The 21,083-nt window shown below is 42.6% G+C and overlaps 1 protein-coding gene across 4 annotated transcripts in view; it reads right to left on the bottom strand.

Moving 5' to 3' along the window:
- Positions 1-589: 589 nt before the first annotated feature.
- The window catches only part of KIAA1549 (KIAA1549 ortholog), a 185,933-nt gene continuing 165,439 nt past the window's right edge, over positions 590-21,083 (bottom strand). For 3 of the 4 annotated variants that reach the window (XM_075939447.2, XM_075939453.2, XM_089781919.1), the window contains 6 exons: positions 19,498-19,642; positions 18,159-18,485; positions 17,285-17,337; positions 9,010-9,155; positions 6,599-6,753; positions 590-2,157 (listed from right to left, as the gene is read on the bottom strand). In XM_075939447.2, the coding sequence (XP_075795562.2) occupies positions 1,903-2,157; positions 6,599-6,753; positions 9,010-9,155; positions 17,285-17,337; positions 18,159-18,485; positions 19,498-19,642 (1,081 nt within the window). In that variant the 3' untranslated portion in view covers positions 590-1,902. The remainder of the gene's footprint in view (positions 2,158-6,598; positions 6,754-9,009; positions 9,156-17,284; positions 17,338-18,158; positions 18,486-19,497; positions 19,643-21,083) is intronic. The other variant, XM_075939458.2, reaches the window with a different exon arrangement.

Genomic DNA, 21,083 nt, shown 5'->3' with positions numbered 1-21,083 from the left:
TCATATGCCTATTTGATGAACTTGGATCAACAAAAGTGAAACCTTGTCCTGATATCAAGAGCAATAATAATTCTTTTTTTAATGCTAATAAGCAACCAGCTACTCAGTCTTCAGCTGCCTAATTTTGGTGGCTGTGACAATGACTGTCACACGTGCGTGTCTAGAAGTATAAGGCAAGGTTCCTCCTCTTTTGTTTCCACTTTTATCATACGGTGAATCTGTCTTGTAATTGAGGACACACACGTGGGTACCCTCATAGCTGACCCACCATAAAGATGCCATATATGATACTATTCCAACGCTGATTCAAACATCAGCCAAGTAAGGAATCTATATGAGGCAAACCTGGACATTCCTCAAAGCCACCTGCTTGGTGACCCCTTTCATTGTTCACAATTGATTAAGCCATTCATTACTACCCTTGGGTTTGGTGTTTGAAAATCCCAACTCCTAGCATCAAGTAGTCAAGAACATCGCTTTCTCACTATGAAACTCCTAACCCTCCTGACCAATAGTAACTTTCTCTATGCCATCATTCTAGCTTTAATTCAATGTACGGTAAAAAGAAAAGTACTCCAACAAAGCAAACTTTAGTTAGAATTTTCACTTGTATTATCAAGGTTACAATTATGCAATGGCCAAATGTTAGTAAACTCATAGCTAATTGTAAATTAAACTCTAGATAAAACGATAAATGCTCCAGGACATGCACCACTGTTACCAGGCCCTTTCATCTCTAGGGACAATAAAAACAGAAATAGAGTAACTGTCTCAAACAACAAATCTAAGCTTATATTAATACTCTAAATGTCTAAGTGCCAAGTTTTATCTTTTGTAAAATTCAGTTTCACTAGACATGACTGAGATGCCATGGTTTACAGTAAATGTATAACTAATGCTGATGGAACCTATATCACCCAGACTAGCTTGTTTTCTGTCCACATAGCAAATCACAGATATTTTAACTCTGGTCTTGTGAAAGCATATAGTACGTGAGGATCTGAGCTTAGAAGACAAACATACATACTTATGCTTTAAAATTCAACTGAGGCTAAGAATTCCCATCTAGATTTCAATGTATTTTTAACAGAATAAATATCCAGACTTTTCTTTTTGGAAATTTTGCTTTCCTATTCTGCATGAGTCTACAGATCTATTCTTGGGTTTAAGGCGGCCATGATTTTACTTTGAAAACATGAAGATGAAGGGACACTTGAAGCTTCAGCACCAGCAGAAAAATGAGGAGGAGTGCAGAGAGTAGCTCCATCTGAAAAGAGAACGCTATAACAATTATTGTTCTGGTTTGTTACACGTAGCTCAAATTCTTTTTTTTCTAAGCAGTGTTACTGTTTTTGTCATTAAGGTGATTTCCTGTGCTGGACTGCACCTTCAGCATCTCTGATCTTGCATGGTTTGCAATCTTGGAAAGCAGCAACATGAGCCACTTCCCTAAATATATTGGAGAGGTTAGAATTCTTGTTATCTCTTCATGAAATGTCAATTCAATCCCTCTTGCTGGTAATAGGCAAGCTTTGCCTTCTTCTTTAAGCAAGAAGTTTTACCTTCTTCTTTTCTTGATGGGGGTAGTGCGTGTGGTATTTTTTTAGAGCTGGCTTTCGAACTAAAGTTTAACTTTGTTCATTAGATCAAACCAAGGAGGGGCACAGTGATGTTAACAGATTAAGCAGGATAGCCAGCTCTGACAATACCACGTATGGCCTCCTTATCCCTGCCTCCACACACCTCTCTCTCTCTCCCCTTCTATTGCTGCTCTTTTCTGATGTGTAATTTCTGGCGCTGTGGAAGTTCGCTCTGATGACAGAAGGAAAACATTGCTGATTTCCTTTGAGTCTTGCTTCCATAGGAAGCAGATACCTGGAAGATTTGCATGAACACGACAAATCAGCTGTGAAAGTTCTGCACTGCTGTCTGTTTCTGTGAGAGGCGCAGAAGTTCCTCTCTAATTGCTTTTATGAGAGATGCAGAGGAGTGACCAGTTTGAAGGTCCTCATTGGAACTGGTGGTGTAGCAGAGGCCCTGCCCCTGAAGGCTGCTGTGTGGAAGATGCGCAGGTGGTGCCGAGGGCTGTCTGGCTGAAGTCTTCTGCATCTGGAATGCTGGTGAGGAGGAATATTCTTGATGTCCATGCATATGAGTCTGGAAAAATGCAATACATAAATAAATAAATGATTCTTCCTTCTCAAAACACAATGAGCTTGAGAAAAGAGAGAAGGCACAGAAGAGAGGAAAAAAGCAGCATGGAGCTATATCTATCCCCTGCTAGTTCTCTACTGCTGGAATGAGTGAGTCTGCTTACAAGGCACAATACAAATACATTGCTGGCCTGTCCCATGTTCTGGGTTTCCCATATTCTCGTCTAAGGCCTGTGAAAATCTGGTCATTCTCCAATGTCTGATGTTTAAATATGGAAATTATGGAAGGAAGTCTGGTCTTGTGGATAAGGCACTGGACAGGAACTCGGGAGAACCAGTTCAATTCCCCTCTCTGCCATCAACTCCCTTTTGGGCCTTGGGCAAGTCACTTAATCTCTCCATGTTTCAGTCCCCCATATTAGCTGTAATATGGGAACAGTATTACTTCCCTTTGTCCACTTTTATCTATCAGGTCCTATACTTCTCAAGGCAGGGACTGTCACCATGTGTATGGACTGTGTCAAGATCAATAGGGTCCCAGTCAGTAAAAGCAGACTCAGAGAAAGGCTCACCAAGAAAAATTTCATTTTTTCATTCTCTAGAGCTGTTTGAACTACCGGTTTTAGAATAACTGCCTTGGGTTAGGACTGAACTATCCCAAGTCAATAAGGGATATGCTCTGTTTCTGTTCCCTAGTGCTATTTGCTTAAGAAACAAAAGAGGGTTTTAGTTGAAGTGAAGGAGGAAAACAGGGGAACTTAGTGAAAGAAACTTCATTAAACAAAACTTCTCCTCTTTAGTCTCTTTTAATGGTTTTTGTACTGTGAATGGGGAAATCTGGAAACTAGTAATGGACGATGACTAAAGAACAGGCTTGGGATTTCTGTTAAAATGACAACCTTGAAATCACATCCCCATAAATATGTAGGATGCTATCTTGCATAGCTCATGTATATTGCAGCTTGTTTTTTGGAAAAGGAGCTTTGATGGGAAGATTAATGCATTTCTCCTGGATAAAGTAGGGCTTTTTTCCCCCTTGTAAGTATTATCCCATATCACTTATAAGAAAGAAATAATTTCAGTTATTAGAAAGGGATTGTTGCTGTGCTTTTTGAAGTAGAGGCATCCCTGCCAAATGCACTCAAATAATCTTTACTTGCTGTGGTTTTGGTTAAGAGATCTGACAGGCAGTTTAATTTAATATTGAAGAGGTATAGGTTCTATGGGCCCAATTGAAAAAAGCAAACAAACTCCTTTTGACACTGAAGCTGCAAATTAAGCTACACTCAGAGTACATTAACATCAGAAGTCACTGTGTATTTTGCTAGCTAGGAAGCAGAACCATAATCAGAACTGTAGGAATGGTTTCCAAGAGGAAGTAAAAGAGAATGTTTGCTGACCCTGGTCATTGATTGTTTTGGTTTTAAAGCAGCCTAGGTGGTTCTTGGTATCTTATTAAAAGCACAAGTGGCTATAGTTGTGTGCTTGCAGCTTATACCAGTTTGTTAAACAAATGTAAGGTTGTCAAATTGAGACACAATAGCTCACAATGTCATCAATAAAATGGATTATAACAAAGATGGTCTATCATAAAAAGGCATAAAAGAATTTATGGGAGCAGATTTACTCTATTATTTTTCCTTTTCTTGTAAAAAACAAAGATGCTTTCTACCTTATAGATGCATCTTGAAGTAACATGAGCGGCTGTTAAGTATTTAACCTATTTCATTCGTGTTTTCTGTTACAATTCCCTCCTTTTTCATAAGATGCTCTCTTTTGACACAAAGAATGACAGTGAGGGCTGCATTTTTACATTTTACTGTCTCCTAAAGGAAATATTGTAACTTGTTCTAGCGATCCCAGATCCCTCCCAAGTCAATAAAAAGCCTCCCACCAACTTCAAAGGAGTAGGGATCAAGCCTTTTTGGATCAGCTTAGTGGAAGAGCAGGGGGAGGTGCAGTGACCTGCTTGCTGATTTTGGGTCAGAAAGCAAGACTAAAGACTCATATCCGCATATCACAGAGAAAATCTGAGGGTGCAGAATGTGGGGAGCAGAGATCAGAATAATGTCAGGGAACAGAGTCCATCACATGAACATAAGAAAATCAGAATCCACCTGCCTCAACCAGGGAAGAAAATAGTCTAGTTCTAGCTTGCCTAACTGTGGAGGATACCACCAGAAATCTGTGTTCATGCCAGAGAGGCAGACAGCACATGCAGCAACAACACTGGTGAAAGGGTCCTTAGCACGCACAATGATCGTAACAAAGAAAACTTTTTAAAGCCTCCAGATATCATGGGTCCAAAAAGAACTGCAAAGACCTGAAGTAGTAAAAGAAATCAGGCTATGAAGCTACAACAGAAAAAGAATTTGCTTTCTGTTAAAAGGAGTGGTCAGATTAGGGCACTGATTTAACTGTTCTCTCTCTTTTTTCCATTTAATTACCCCTAGTAAAAAGGAGGGAAGAGTAACTGCCCTACATGAGAGGCAGAATAGGTATTCAGGTGAGCTCTGTGACAAGCAACGGAACTTATGTTCTGTAGGGTTTTAATCCATGTTATAATCATCACTTTTTTTTTTAGCAAACTGAAAAAAATCATAAACCCCTGCACTGCAGCAATCAAAAAGCAAAAAGACTACTAAAGCAAAGAACATAATTAAATTGTTAACACAATTCACTAAGGGAAAGGATGTATTTTGAAACAATATTAAAGTGAAGCATGACTATTTGAAATGGTAACAAAAGGCGCTAACTGAAGAGAAGGGCAATGAAATCCTCTGAAATGGGTCCAGAAGTTTTGAAATGCTCAATAACGCCCCCAAGACCTGATGAAGAAAGAAAATGAAGAGACTGCCTATCAAGGAAAAAATAATTTCATGAAATGTGTGGCAATATAGAGACAACATTGGAAGAGTATATGAGATAGATAATGATGTCTGAATTAAACAATGGCTTACACAGCATCTCACAAAATGGGGCTCTGATCCTGACAGAAATCAGAACAATACTGTGTAGAATAAGTAATACATTAAGAAGAAGAATGCTATATTGTTCCATATGCACTTGAGAAAAAAAGCCCTGCAGTCCTATGAAACTAAAGTTCCTTGATCTGTATGCGGAAAGGAGTGAAATATAAATTATGATACCTGGCAACCCTGAGATGCTACTGGAAGAGGCATGCAACAGAGCCTGTAATCTCTCTCCTCTTAGTGCTGGTGTAGGTATAAACAAGCATTAGGGTGCTTATCCTGACCAGAACGTAATGAATTACTTGGATACCACAATCCTAAGCATGGAACAGGGCTGCAAATATCTAGTTGTATTAGTCACAGACAGACCATTCTGGCTTCATTAGCTATGTTTTGCATAGAATGAGGAAAGTCATATTTACATCTCTGGAAAGTCATATTTACATCCTTTCCAGAGATGCTGAACACCCACAATTCCAACTGAAGTTAAAAGGAAGTGCTCAGCACCTCTGAGAATCAGGCCCCAATCCTGCTTAATTTTGTTTTTGTTGAGTTGCTATATTTTTGTTAAATACACCTATTTTAAGACAACCTGGCATGTGGAAAACAGCAATGCTAGGGGGGACAAATGCTGCTGGAAGTACACAAAGGAGGAAATTCTCTTCCTCAGGCAGGAGATGAATTAGAACAGAGGTGACAACTTGAGCATGGGGAAGACAGACAGAGCATAAAAGGGTTATCTCCAAAAAGATACTGTAAGAAAGTTGGCCTAGTTCAGTAAAAGTAGAAAAGGAGTTTAAAGACCAAGTGTATGAAACACTGGTGACAGGTATACACATCCTTCCTGAGAAAGAAAATACAATAGCTGAAACATCACAATGCTTATGGCTTATTCAAAAAGTCTATCTTCTGGAAGCAGCAGTCTGTCAAATCATGATGCCTGTGTGGTAATCTAGGCAAATGTACAGATATGTTGTTGACAGGTGAAAGGAAAACATCTTGTCTTGTATATGACACACCTAATTCTACATTTAGCATGCAACTTATCTCCCCATATGTACTGGTTCGGCTCCATAGAAGTAATGGCACTATGCCAGTTCATGCAAGCAGAGAACCTAGGTAGAGTGCAATGTTTTCTACCTGCAATTATCTCAAATTAAAGAACTGCATGGACAACAGACTCTACTCCTTCTGGAATTCAGGGGTAGAAGTGGAGAACTGTACCCAGAATACAATGGTTGAAGACTTTGAGTGAGGAAGAGATTAGGGAAGAGTGAGTGAAAGAGGTTAGAGAAGCAGCAGTGAAAAAAATAGCAAGCAAGAGAGGTTAGAAGAGCTAGTGAAGGTTGGAAGAGCAAGCAAAAGAAGTCAGAAAAGCAAGAATCCTCAGAAGAAATACCAAATAGCAACACAGGCAAAAACTGAACGTATTACTGCTTCAGAAACTACTCAAATGTGAAACACATTACTCACTGCATCTCTCCTAGCATAGTCATCCTCTTCACGATACTGGGGCCACCCTGGTGCCCCCGGCTGGCCATGCCCTGCTCTGACTGAGGGAATCTCCACTTGTTGGGCTCCGATTCTGCTAGCAATTCCCACCTGAGTGAGGTGCTGTATCTGAGAACCTTAAAAACAAATATTGTTTTTTCATCTTTATATGCAATAAGTTGCAGGGCAGACAAAAGACAAAGAAAAAAACCCCAAAACATCCTAACAAATAGACTTGGGGAGTGGGGGTTGTTCAGAGGCCGGAATAAAAAGACGCTTAAAAGTTTTTGTTTCACACACTCATCAGAATCAGCAGAGAGAAGCATACCAGTGCAGACTGAAGAGGGGTAACCTTCTTTCTCTGGTGCAGTTCACTTGAAATTCAATGACTTTTATTACCTTTAATTTGATTTAAAAAAAAAACCATTGCATGGATGTGTACACCAGACACTGAATGTAGATTTTAGGTGTATGCCAGTCATTAAAACAAAGACCACAGAAATCCCACATCTATTTATATCACCCCAGCAAGGTCATAAATCCAAGCACTGTTTTATGTTCTATCCCTCAGAACCATAATGAATAAATGGCTATATATTTTTTTCTGCTTTACTTTGTGCTTAAAGATTAAACAGTACTGACATTAACCAATGGGGAAGTCAGTACACAGCTAAATTATTTTAACAACTCAACGTGGAGCCTAAATTCAGACCCGTCCCACTGTTTTCTACTGAACTCCAGGAGAGCCACTGTCCTTAATTACAAGAGAAACGTTTAGCAACATAACTTTACTCCCTCCTCCCCCAATTTCCTTTATGATGGGACATGTTTTCTTTAAGTACAATAGAAGTGAAATAACTTTAAAGAACATTTTACAAAGTTTTCAAGAGTTGCATGGGTTTTTTTGTGGGGGGAGGGGAAGGGAAGGGGAGTGACACAGACAAGCTACCTAACTTGCAAGTAATATTCACTTTACTCTTCTTTCCTTAAAATAAATTTTTAAAGAAATCATAAAACTGATATTTGGCTGTTCTTGTATCTTCCTTAATTGAAGAATAAAAACTGGTTATTTGAGTTAATCAGGAACTAAAGTTTGCAGCTGATCAGTCAGAGACACTTAAAGAACAATACAAATACTGTAATAAATTAAATCACATATGAAATAATGAACAACCTCACACCAATGTCACTTTTCACAATTATAGGAAGTGGAAAGCTGCAGGTCAAAGTTAGTTCCCTGGACTACAACATGGGCTTGTCTAATTTAGAGCACAGTTATATTTTCAGTATTTTAATTTCCTCTCTTTTGGAAGAAAGTCAATAATGACATTTACATGAGAACGGAATCTATTTCTTAAGGGTTCATCAGCAACTGTCACTTAAACTCAATTACGGCAGAACCTTGTTTTCAATGGAAATTGTCTCCTAGTCAGGGAAGATGATTTAATGTGGAACAGCAGAAAACAGATATACAAAATTTGTATCTGCAAAAATAAGCTGTTGATATCCTTATCCACATCCATGAACGTAGGTACCTACAGATTTGCAGGGCTCTATAGATAGACTTAGTCAGATACCAAAAGATCCTGGGTTTTACCCAAGTGTCCCTAGTAAGGAAAAAAAAATATGCAGGAGAAATAGGAATGTTTTTCTGAATAGAATGTATTCTCCAGAAGATATCCATTACTGATTAATTTACCAAAAAGGAAGTATCACAGTAACCTGTGAAAAATCAACATTCACTGAACTCCCTTTCAAATGCTGAAGTTGTTTGCTATTTTAGGCTGCCTTTTCTCTTCAAAAAAAGTGTTTTTAACCACAGGATAGCTAATACACATTTGCTGTCCCACTGAAAATCCTAGTAGAGACTAGACATTGCAGTTTTTATCATGAGGCAGCTAGGCTCAGGGCTGGGGACAGTGATGACCTTGCCTTTCAAGCTAACAAAAACTACAGTGCCCTGTCTCCACTGGAATTGTATAGGGGATAACTAGTAATAGTTAGCTGGCAGTGAAAACAATGCCTACATTTGGAACAGTGACCAGATGTCCTGATTTTAGGACTGTCCTAACACTAGAGGATTTCTCTTACATTGGACCCTATCATTCGCTCCAATTTTTTGCATTTGCTATCTGGTCAGCATGGTACCACCTGAAGGCAAATGATGACTTACTAGTGATGACCAGGGCTCGCCAAGCGGTGGCGAGCCCTGCTCGCCAGCCGTGCGGTTCTGCACTCTGCGCATGCACAGATCCTCTGCGCCGGCTCTTGTAATCTACTCGCCACGGGTGAGTAGATTACATTGTTCGTCGAGCCCTGGTAATGACTATATATGGAACATATTTGAAAAAGTTGCAACATGCCAGTGCATGTGCAGTATGAACCCAAAATACCTGCAGTGCTTCCAACTGGTCGTGGCCGTGCCACCGATGGCAATTCTTCCGGGTATATCCCTCGGGAGGAGTATTGACCATCAGACTGGTGCTGGTCTGGGTGCATTAATTCTGCAGGTGGAAGGAAACCCGGGCCAAAACTTTGCCTGTTGACAGAACAGAAGATCACACTGACTGAACTTTCTACTGTAAAAACAAGTAAACTTCCTCCTTACACATAAGGCTATTGTCACCACTCATGTATATTTTACCTTAATTGCTAAAAAAGAATTAAATTTCACTACCACCGTCCTCTTTCATAACGTACTTTTCATAAGGATAGGCTTGCACAAGGATGGTAACACAGGTGTTTCAACACAAGCCATTTCCTATATTGGGGGAGCTTCAATGCCCTGAAACAGGTTTGAGAAAACGAAAGACTTACTTTTCCATTGAGGAAAATCATCACCGCTACGAACTCCAAGCAACAAAGGACCAGGAGATAGTCAAATTCCCTACTAACATAAGCAGATTAATCTAATTTCACTGACACCTGCTTAATTTTGGGACTCAAAAACTGTACTGGCAAATGTTGCTGTGTCAGAGGCTCAGATCTAAATGAATTGGAAGGAACTGCAATTTTTAATGTGTATTTGGCAAACAGAGATACCATTTGGCTTATGGGTACTTCCCTCCAGATTGTACATATTTGTTGGGTTAAACTCTGGAAATTTTCAAGCATCTTGTGATCATATACGATGTATCACACCATATGATGCTGTGCTGTGACACAAGTCAAGAGGAGGCACACTAAACTTCATTATTTCCTCCTGTGTGCTTATACAGTAAGTCTCCACCCATAGTAATAATCATAACTCCATCACTGTGTGCTTACCCAGGGTGACTTAGCATTAATGAAATGTGTCAGACTGACAGCACTGGAGAGGAAAGCCTCTTCACCAAACTGTTACACCAATGTAAGGGCAACTAAAATGATTAGGGGTTTGGAACGGGTCCCATATGAAGAGAGGTTAAAGCGACTGGGACTTTTCAGTTTGGAAAAGAGGAGACTCGGGGGATATGATAGAGGTATATAAAATCATGAGTGGTGTGGAGAGGGCGAATAAAGATAAGTTATTTATTAGTTCCCATAATAGAAGAACTAGAGGACACCAAATGAAATTAATGGGTAGCAGGTTTAAAACTAATAAAAGAAAGTTGTTCTTCACACAGCATGTAGTCAACCTGTGGAACTCCTTGCCAGAGGAGGCTGTGAAGGCTAGGACTATAACAGAGTTTAAAGAGAAGCTAGATAATTTAATGGAGGTTAAGGCCATAAAAGGCTATTAGCCAGGGGATAGAAATGGTGTCCTTGGCCTCTGTCAGAGGCAGGAGAAGGATGGCAGGAGACAAATCGCTTGATCATTGTCTTCAGTCCACCCCCTCTGGGGCATCTGGTGCTGGCCACTGTCGGCAGATAGGTTACTGGGCTAGATGGACCTTTGGTCTGACTCAGTATGGCTGTTCTTATGTTCTAATGCGCTTTGCCCTGAGCTGGAGAGAGCACATTTTATGATTAGCTTGATTTCCCCAGTCTATCAAACGCTCAGTTTCTCTGCTGTGTGTCAATATAGTGTCAACCAGTGCTCATTGTGAGAGTGGGCTCTGTGATACACACTCCCATTTGATTATGCCCCTTTGTCCTGCAAGGTGCTCTGGAGGAACACGTATCTTCCGTGCCCTCAATGAGCCTTTTACAGGACTGGAGCTCAAGTTTCTATACTATGCTCATCATTAAAGTGTCCAAGCAGCTTTTTCCTAGCAACTGGATTATTTACTCTCCTTAGGTTTTCATTCCACTCATTAACATGGACCCCTAACCAGTCGTCTTATTATATCTGATTCAAGCTACTACTGACTGAGATTGCATTTGAACCAGTGGCCTACATAAGAAAGGCTTGGAGGACTGGTAATGGAATGTGGAACCTAATACAGAGAAACCAGTAGTTTAAAACAGAATGCATTACTCATTTAGCATACAGCCGAAAGGAAGGAGCTCTGAATGGTTCAAGAGTAATATTTTTCATCTGGAACAGTCACACTCTCCCTACTTCCATGGACTTGTTCCCAATTACCAACTCAGCAGCTCCAGAGAAGCGATTTGGAGGTGGGTTTCTAAGCATCATGGGATGATACATGAATGTCTGAAAGGTGTTTAACGCTGCCTATTTGGGGTTATCAACTGTGGACCAGGAAGAGTGCGATAGTGAGAGAAGCCCTCATCTGGTATTGCATGCCTAAATCACTAAACTGGAATCCTATAATCGGTTAGAAATGTTTTAGAGGTTGCCTTTCAAATGAATTATCCTCCCAATATTACTGCTGAACGTGTTATTTTTGTGAAAAGTTATTGGGGGGTGGGGAAGAGGAGAGTAGCATGTATATTTCCATTACTATTGCTCTTTTTGTGGGTGCAAGGAGTTCACATTTACCTGATCTCCTCAAGACTCCCATTTAGCTACTCTACCACTTGTAGGGATGTAAGCAACTAGTCGACTAGCCGATAATAATTGACTAGTGATTCAACTAGTTGCTCCTCCCCTCCCACTTGCTGCCTCTTTCAGAGAGAGGCAGCAAGGGAGGAGCAGCATCCGGTGCTGGGGATGGGGAGGGGGAGAGCTGGCTTAAAAACCGGTTCCCTCTAGCACCGTCTCTGTGGGGAGAAGAGGCAGGGGCACAGCGGGGAACTGGCGGCGCTTCTGTCTTTGAAATGTAGCATGAGCCAGGCTCTTGCTACATTTCAAAAGCAGAAGCGCTGCGGGGAGCCTTGGGTGAGCTGAGGACTCTCAGTCCCCTGTTGGCCCTGCACTCCCTGCTTTTGAAATGAACAAGTCCGTCGCTGCTTGAGTCTCCCGCTGGCCGGGCCCCCTGCAGCGCTTCCACCTTTGAAATGTAGCAACAGCTGGCAGGCCTCTTGCTTTATTTCAAAGGTGGAGGCTCCCTTATCAACTAATTGAATAGTCAATGAAAATTACATCTAAATTAACCTAAATTTAACATCCTTAACCACTTGTCAGAGAGCCACAACAGATGATGCAAAATGGATACCTGAGCTATTACCAAGCGCTTGCTGGTCTGAATTCAGATCAGACAGACTTTCTAGTCTTGGCTTCTGTTTTCCAGACCAGGCTTCCCTCTGGCCTCTCTAGTTTCAATGGAAAGGTTTTACTTCCAGGGAATATAATAATAATAATAAAAAAAAAAAAACCATCTCAAAACCCTCGGCTAATCAATGTTTACATTTAGCCATTCTCAGTATGAGAGAGCCCAGTGAACCCATACTGCACAATGCAACAGCCACTCTAGGAAAATGGCTGCCAAGCCTCAGTATCTGCACAGCATGTCAATGACCTAACTTGGTATGTTTTGTCTTTGTGCCCATGTTGGTTCCAGCTCATTAAATATGTTGATTGCAATAGTACAGAGAAAAGGGAACAATCTGGTTTCCCGATCACTGTTCCATGCATTGGCTCTTTGTGCCATTGGACTATGATGTTAATCATGTCTGCCTACTGTACTGACATTCCCCTTCCCAGTTTTACAGCTTTCTGCATTGTTTCTAGCATTTTCGTCATCATCGTCTTCAGGAAATGAGTGTAACCTTTACTTGAATACAAAACATTTTTTCCCTGCTTCAGCATGATCTAAAATGAAGCAGCCACAGTATTTTATATTGGCTTCAAACAATCCTTCCTGTGCTGGTCAATTAACTTGCAGGTTGTTATTTAACCTTCTGGCACCCGCAGGACCTGGGTTTCCACCAATAACAACCACAGTATTAATGTGTAACTTAAGAAAATTTAAGCTGCCTGTGTCAAAGGGTTCACTGCCTTTTGAACAAGTAATACGCAGCGAAGGTACAGTACTGAGTTGCTGAAGGGTTTGATAATGGACTACAAAACCTTCCACTAGGAAGCCTCTCTATATCTGAGACAGGTTGAAAGTGAATGAAAATTGTTAATAACTGGTGCCTGTCAGTGATCTATTTTCAGCGAGTTGGTGATCCCAGTACAGTTTCTAACATGCTAGTGTCCCAATCACAAAATCACCTTCTCACCTCATAATTGGCCATATTAGCAAAGACCTCAAAGAGCAAATGTGCATGGGGACTTAATTACAGGCAGTCTCCGGGTTACGTACAAGATAGGGACTGTAGGTCCCTATCAGTTTCAACAGTGGCTGAATCTGGATGCCAGTTCTGACTTACATACAGATTCAACTTAAGAAACCCAGGCGTCCCCAAGTCAGCTGCTGCTGAAACTGATCAGTGGCTGATTCCAGGAAGCCTGGGGCAGAGCAACTCTGCCTCGGGCTTCCTGTAGTCAGTCGCTGATCAGTTTCAGCAGCGGCTGACTTGGGGACGCCTGGGGCAGAGCAGCTGGGTTGCTGCTGGGTTGCTCCAGTAGCGCGGCTCCTCGGCGCTACTGGAGCAACCCAGCAGCACCCCAGCTGCTGTGCCCCAGGTGTCCTGATTCAGTCGTTGCTGAAACTGACCAGCAGCGGCTGAATCAGGACACCTGGGGCAGAGCAGCTGGGGTGCTGCCAGGTTGGTCCAGAGCGGCGCTGTGGGACCAACCCGGCAGCCCCCAGCTGCTCTACCCCAGGGGTAGGCAAGAAAAGCCTGGTCTGCTGGGGGAGGGGGCCCTAGCTGCACCTCCACCCCCAGTAGACCAGGGAGATGGGGGTGGCTGGACCGCCCAAGTCCTCCATGGCTTTGCTCTGTCTCCCTGGTCTGCTGACCTGGGAGATGCGGAGCCAAGCCGCAGAGCACGCGGGCAGCGGGACAGTCCAGGCGCGCCGCGGCTGTCTCACTGCTGGCGTGCTCCGAGGCTTTGCTCCCCATCTCCCTGGTCTGCTGGTCAGGAGACAGGGAGCAAAGTCGCGGAGCACGCCCGCAGGGGGACAGCTCAAGCGCGCCCGGGCTGTCCCGCTGTGGGCGTGCTCCAAGGCTTTGCTCCCCGTCTCCCTGCAGACCAGGGAGACGGGGAGCAGCTTTTCTCGCCCCGGAGGACGGGGGCGGTGGATCGCGGCGCATCTGGGCGTCCCATCGCTCCCGTCCTCCGGGGTGAGAAAAGCCCCGTTCGTAACTGCGGATCCGACATAAGTCGGATCCGCGTAACTCAGGGACTGCCTGTATTCCCTTCTCCTCTCATAGAAGCGAGTCTTTCCCATGAGCAGGAAAAAACTGCCCATTCCCACTCTACAGATAGAGGACTTTCGTGCCTACAGCTCTCAGCACAGCCCTTCTCCAATAACTACATTCATTTTAAAATAAATCATGTAAGGCAGTAATACATTATGTACAAATCAGACCCTGACTTTCTCTTGGAGCTTTATCCTGAAGAGAATTTGTGATCTGACCCTTCTAGCTCCTAGATGAGCAGACAATCTTCCCTTTACTGTGGCAAGTGTTTGGAACTGTATCTTGCTCCCACTTGATTTTATATCTTGAATATTTGTGGTTATATGGGAATTAAAGGGAATGCCAAATAATACATTTGGAGGTGGGAGAGAATGGAGGTATTTGTCAATTGTAAACCTGCAAGGAAAAAATGTCTCTCTTATATAGCTGCACAGATTGGGATGTTCTCACCTCCTTCTTGACCCCAGCAGGGCCAAGAGGAGCTCCTGAGAATGAGATCCACTGATTTTAGAGAGATGGGCCTACTACCAGGTCTTTGCTCTGGAAATTACTCTCCACTTGGCCCAAAATAAGATGACTCAATCTAGCACATGCAGGGAAGACCATTTATTTACAGGGCTTTTCAAAAGGGCAAAGAGAATGGGCATGAGGGAGCCTTTTGGTGGAGTGAAGTACATTTGATTGCTCTGATTTACTGGCTAGTTAATTGAATTTTCTTAACAACATTTGAACAGGGTAGTGTTCTGCGATTCATTCAGCATCTAGCACAAACCTTAATCTCCCCTAACCATCACAATGCTTTTCCATCTAGCTGGGATGGAGAAATAGGAGTTGCCTGCTGCTGCACATGAGCAGAGCACTGTGAGACATGGAAGGGATCCTATAGTTGCCTTCACACTTCTCTTCATGCACGTGTCCTCAACATATGGCTAAATTTCCAACTCTGGCATGAGAACTGCATGGCTGTGTCTACACTGGTGCGATCTTGCACCAAAGCGGTCGCTCTTGCACAAAAACTTGCTGCCTGTCTACACTGGCTGTGTGTTCGAGCAAGTAAACGGACGTTCTACTGTATAAAATCAGGGCTTCTCGCGCAAGAACTATGATGCTCCCGCTCAAGAATAACCCCTCTTGTGCAACTGTTCTTGCGCAAGAGGCCAGTGTAGACAGGCAACATGAATTTCTTGCGCAAGAAAGCCCTCTGGTTAAAATGGCCATCAGAGCTTTCTTGCGCAAGAGAGCGTCTACACTGGCATGGATGCTCTTGTGCAAAAGCACATCTCTTGCACAATAGCACGTGCCAGTGTAGACGCTTTCTTCTGTAAGGATGCATCTAGACTGGCAAGTTTTTCTGCAAAAGCGGCTGCTTTTTCGGAAAAGCTTGCCAGCTGTCTACACTGGCCACTTGAATTTGCGCTCAGTGTTCTTGCGGAAATACTATGATGCTCCCGCTCAGGGATAAGCCCTCTTGTGCAAATGCTTTTGCACAAGCGGACCAGTGTAGACAGGTAAAAACTGTTTTGCGCAAAAAAGCCCCGATAGCACAAATGGCGATTGGGGCTTTCTTGCGCAAAACCGTGTCTAGATCAGCACGGACGCTTTTCTGCAAAAAGTGCTTTTGCGCAAACGCATCCGTGCCAATGTAGACGCTCTTTTCCGCAAATGCGTTTAACGGAAAAACTTTTCCGTTAAAAGCATGTGCGGAAAATCATGCCAGTCTAGATGCAGCCTAAGAGTTCTTGCGCAAGAAGCTGCCAGTGTAGATGTAGCCCATGGGTGAAGGGATGTATCCACAAAGTTCTCAAAGGCCAGGGGTCTATCTCTCTACTTCCCCAGTTGAATAAAAAGAGTTAACAAGCAAGGAGTTTCCCTACATTTAACCATTGCAAAAGAAACAACAAACAAAGCAGTCTACCATCAGCATAAAGCTCACACTTTTTATATATATGAAACAAAGGCATGAGAAGCAGCTGGGCTGGTATGCAGGGCACCTGAACTCTGTTCTGGGCTCCTCCACTTCAACTCTTTCTGTTCCGTTTCCCTCACACCCTTTGTCTGTCTTGTCTCTTTAGAAATGTAAGCTCATTGGGACAGATTGTTTTTTATTAAGTGTTTATCCAAGAGTGTCAAATCTACTCAGAGGACAGAGATGAATTACATGTTTAATGATGGTTCATAGCCAGGATATGAATTCAGGACTTCATAGTCCCTCAATCCACAGTAGGGATGTAAAAACAACTTGTTTAACCGGATAAAGGGAGGAGGAGTGGGGGGACCACTGCAGCCCAGCTGGGCCAGAGCACTCCCCCACTGCAGGCAGGGACTGCTCCGGCTGGGACAGAGCAACCTGGGACCCCTGTGGACAGAGGCTATTCTGGAGTCCAGAGCAGCCCCTGCCAATGGGGTGCCCTGTCTGCGGTGGCAGGCAGGGAGCTGTCCCAGCCCTCACTGATTAACCATTAACTGGAACTTATAAGCCTCACCCGTTAATGGTGGCTGATAAGCCACTCCCTTTTCTGCTCCATCTAGTAAAATGATCAGCAATGGAAAAGTTAATGTTGATAACAACATGTCTTCATCACGATGCTTTAGAAATGCAACTTCAATGAGATTAACAGGGAACACATGTTTGAGCCACTGTTTCAGGCTCTCTAAAGACTCTGGCACCCAGTGGTATGCTCCATTCACGTCAGGAAAGTGAGCTTGCAGCCATGAAGGCTGGAGATCTCCTGGTTTTTAATTAAAGCTTAGAGTCTATGCAAAGTGAGTACATAATGCTAACGTTACTAAAATGAGTAATATAAGTTCGAACCAAGGGGTTTAGTTCAAACTAACGCATCCCGGCACACACTTCACTTTTGAAACAGCTGGCATTTGGAGTATCGTGCCGGCGAGATCATGCTAATGAAGCACGGGATATTTAAATCCCCACTTCACTGACTATTTCGAATGCCTGCATTTGCATCCCTAGTTCGAACTAGGGCATAAGTGTAGACATACCCTAAGAGATTAGGGTCCCAATCTGAGGAGGGCCACTTGGTGCTAATGTAATAGAAAAAATAAATAATAATAATTCCATGAAAAGAAGGGTACCTCTGCAGCAGGCCCGGCGCTGTCGGAGGAGTCATTCCAAATTCCACATACCTCTGTTGGAAATAAATTAATAAAAATAAAATCAATACATTGCAAATTTCAGTCTTTTACAATTGAATGAGACCTAACTGCCAGGCCTATGTGTGAGCAGACTGCAAGTTAATTGACAAAGATTTACAAACATGTTTTGTTAAGTGGCTCAAGACCTGGAAGTACAGCTCCAACAGTACAACTAGCTCACTTATGTTTGCTCATTCTCCTTATGTGGCTTAGCCAACCTTTTGAACATATGCTCTCAGACTGGCAGCTCAAGACCCCTTTCAATGTATATTTAATATAAATGTTATGAAAAACTGAGGGTTTTTTTTTTTTTTTTTTTACTTTGCATAAGTGGGGAGATACAATGACACACAGGTAGTGTTAGATTTTAATTTATCTCTGCCTAAATTGATGTATTTTGTATAAGTCTTCCAGGTCTATTTAAAAGCTCTATTTAAAAGAGCATTGTCTCATGGTTAGAGCAGGGGAGGTACAATGAGGATGTCCTGATCTCAAATATCCTGATGGAAAACAGAGAACTCACTAAGATAATATTCTAACTAAGCTAAAACTGAAAGAAATGTTTTTCATTTAAATACCAAGACTTATCAGGGAAAAATCACAGCTGCATGAACCAGGAAAGCAGTCTCTGAAAAGAGGTGGTTTAAGCAATTAGTTTTCCATTTTGTAACTTTTTACATCACCAATACCCCTGGTCCCAGTAACCGCTCAATATCCATGAAGAACCTTGATCTAAAAGGTATAACACCAGTGACCATGGCTCTACTGGTGCTAACACCCTGTTCAGAGAAGCCTTTCAAGATGCATCACTCACACTAAAAGGGTTGTTTACTTCCTGGGCTGGACCATATGGTGGTCCCCACTGGGTGCCTGCAGCTCCCCTCCCGGCTCGAGCAGGAGTGTTGTTTACCGGCTGTCCTGCAGAGACCCCCGGTGATGTGATGGCAGTGGAACTTGCTGCTTGGCTACTGGGAGCCACCAGGGCAAAGGCATCATCCAAGAGAGAGTGCATGGTCTGCCGGGCCTCTTCAATGGATGGCTGTGGAGGGATGTACTGAGAGGCTGGGTAGGGAGGCAAGGCTGGGTACTTCCCAAGATCAAGAGAAGGTGTCTGCGGTTCCGCAGGCACGTCGGGATCGGACTGCAGATAACAGAGAACGGAAGCAGCAGTGAGACTTTTACATAAGCAATTTCAAGTTACAGTAACATGTAACTTCAGAACAAGCTGAGGGTTCTTTAGCTGGAAGCAACGAAGGAGCAGAGCCATCCCATGCAAGGTACGGTTCAGGGCAACCACATCAGGCCCTGCTCTTTGGAGGGCCCCCTCAGGCCCAGGGCAGTCTAGGGGACTAGCAAGGACCTGGGGCCAGTGGCAAGAATCAGACCTGCACCCACACTTCCCAGCAGCAGGAAGTGGAGCGACCTGGTCCCAGCCCATTGGTTGATTAGTAACCAGAATGCAGCTGCAATAGTCTAGGAAGCAGTTTGCCACATGATATTAAACTCAAAAGTTCTTTGTCACTATTATTAACATGGAAATAAAGCTAATTTGTTGATTACAATCTCAGAATGATTTTAGTTATTTCTTGACTGCTATCTCAGTTTAAAGAGAAAAAAAACCCCTATCATTGGGGGACTCGAGTTTTCTACTGCCTGAGAAACTAGCATAAAACATTTGGAATTATTTAATCACTAGCATGAGCACAAGAATGTACTGAACTGACCATGCTCAAAAGATCCTGTAGCATGGACGTGTTTTCCTGGGATAGGTCTTTCCAGGATTTATATTATACTTTCTACTGCTGTTCCCTGGAGAATCCTTTTTCTATTTCATAGCATCTCTTACAATCACTGTGCTTAATGGCCCCATTTCCAACTCCTTTTATATAGTTTGTTGGGACTGAGAAAAATGCTTTCCGGTGCTTCTGTTTTGAAGGCAAAGGAACACCAGCACACGAGTGTCAAAAGACAGGCTTTCATTCTTTTGCCCAAACATTCTGCATAGGAGATTCCTGACTTACTCGTTTTCAGCCAAATGGAATTACCCCATAAATGAGCCACTCAGAGCACGCCAGGAACACAGGCGACTCGCCTAAGTCACTGTTATCGTAAGTGCTAGCAGTGTATTCCTGTCATCTGAAAGACAAACATACAATATATGCAGAATTGTTGACTCCTGGTGGTCTTTTGTATGTCCCATCACTGTCAGTGGTGATTAGCCTGTCCTTCTCAGCATCAATGGGGCTGCCATTTATTTGGTGTCTCCGACGCTGCTTGGGAGAACGTTTTGCACGTGAACTAAAAATAATTTTTAAAAAAGGAAATAAAAACAAAGAGAAAGTTCAGAACTTTTTAATTTACTAGAACTTTTAAAAAGTTGGCGATTATATTATTTGTTATCTTAAGTTCTATGTGCAGAAGGTATTCCACTGCTTCCTAAAATATTTTGGTTTTGGTGTGTTGTGCTTCAGGACCCCACAAAAGGAGAGTTCTCTGCCAGCCACCAGTCCAGCTTTCCTGATCCCATGTTTCGATAGCTCATCGGAAAGCATAATGAGAAAGAATGAGCAAGAAATACCAAGCCCAAAAAGGTCTTATAAGAGGTAGAAACTGTACAGGCACATGTAGCTACCATTATGTGCTTAGCAATAGTTCCTATCTATGCCGAGACCCAATCTTGCTTTCATAAAGTCCTTGGGAATTTTGCTAAATATTTTAATGGGAGAAGTCTCAGGCCCTTAGCACTGGGATGCAGTATCAGGATTGCGCCCTGATGTAGGGTTTCAATCTAGAATGTTCTGATCCACAGACAAGTATTGCAACCAATTGAGACAAAATGGTGTGATATGATGGGCAAAAGGCTAATGAAAGGAAAGAAATGCTAGTTTAAACCATGAACACAAATCTCACTTATGGCCATAATAGACCAAATTTCTCAAACAGGCCATCACTTCTCTGTAACTTTCAAAATATTTCTCTTCTTTTTTCCATTCTAGGCAATACCTGGTTCCACCTCTATTACTATTTTTAAAAGAATCATTATTCATAGATTAACTTGTACATTTGAATGAAGGATAGGTTCTAAACAGTTTGCCTTTATGGAAACAGAACTGTTTTTGTATGGTTGGTTACGGATTGTCTTCTGTACACCCCTTGAGGCACACCCCCTGCTGCACCCTGACAGTTTGGAGAGTCCTCAGGCAGGGGGTATCTCCTATGACACATCCTGCAATATGTAAGCCATCTGAAAAACCACATGAAAACTGCCTGTCACTTTGTGACAAAGGTCATCTGGACACTTAATTATGTCATAAAGAAAAAGAAAAAGAAAAAGAAAAGATTTGGTCATCCTTTGGCAAAGCATCAACATTCTTTTGAGAATGACCTTGGTAACAAAGATGCTGTCACTACATACAGACTGGCTGTGTCTAGACTGGCCAGTTTTTCCGGAAAATCAGACGCTTTTCCGGAAAAACTTGCCAGCTGTCTACACTGGCTGCTTGAATTTCCGCAAAAGCACTGACTTCCTACTGTAAGAAATCAGTGCTTTTTGCAGAAATACTATGCTACTCCCGTTCGGGCAAAAGTCCCTTTTGCGCAAAACTTTTGCGTAAAATGGCCAGTGTAGACAGCTGAGATTTGTTTTCCGCAAAAAAGCCCCGATCGTGAAAATGGCTATCGGGGCTTTTTTGCGGAAAAGTGCGTCTAGATTGGCCACGGACGCTCTTCCGTAAAAAGT

This window comes from Pelodiscus sinensis, chromosome 1 (assembly GCF_052426305.1).
Source record: "Pelodiscus sinensis isolate ZL-2025 chromosome 1, ASM5242630v1, whole genome shotgun sequence".
Classification (NCBI taxonomy): Eukaryota; Metazoa; Chordata; order Testudines; family Trionychidae; genus Pelodiscus; species Pelodiscus sinensis.
The sequence above is the reverse complement of the archived record's forward strand: the minus strand, read 5'-3'. Positions and strand labels throughout refer to the sequence as shown.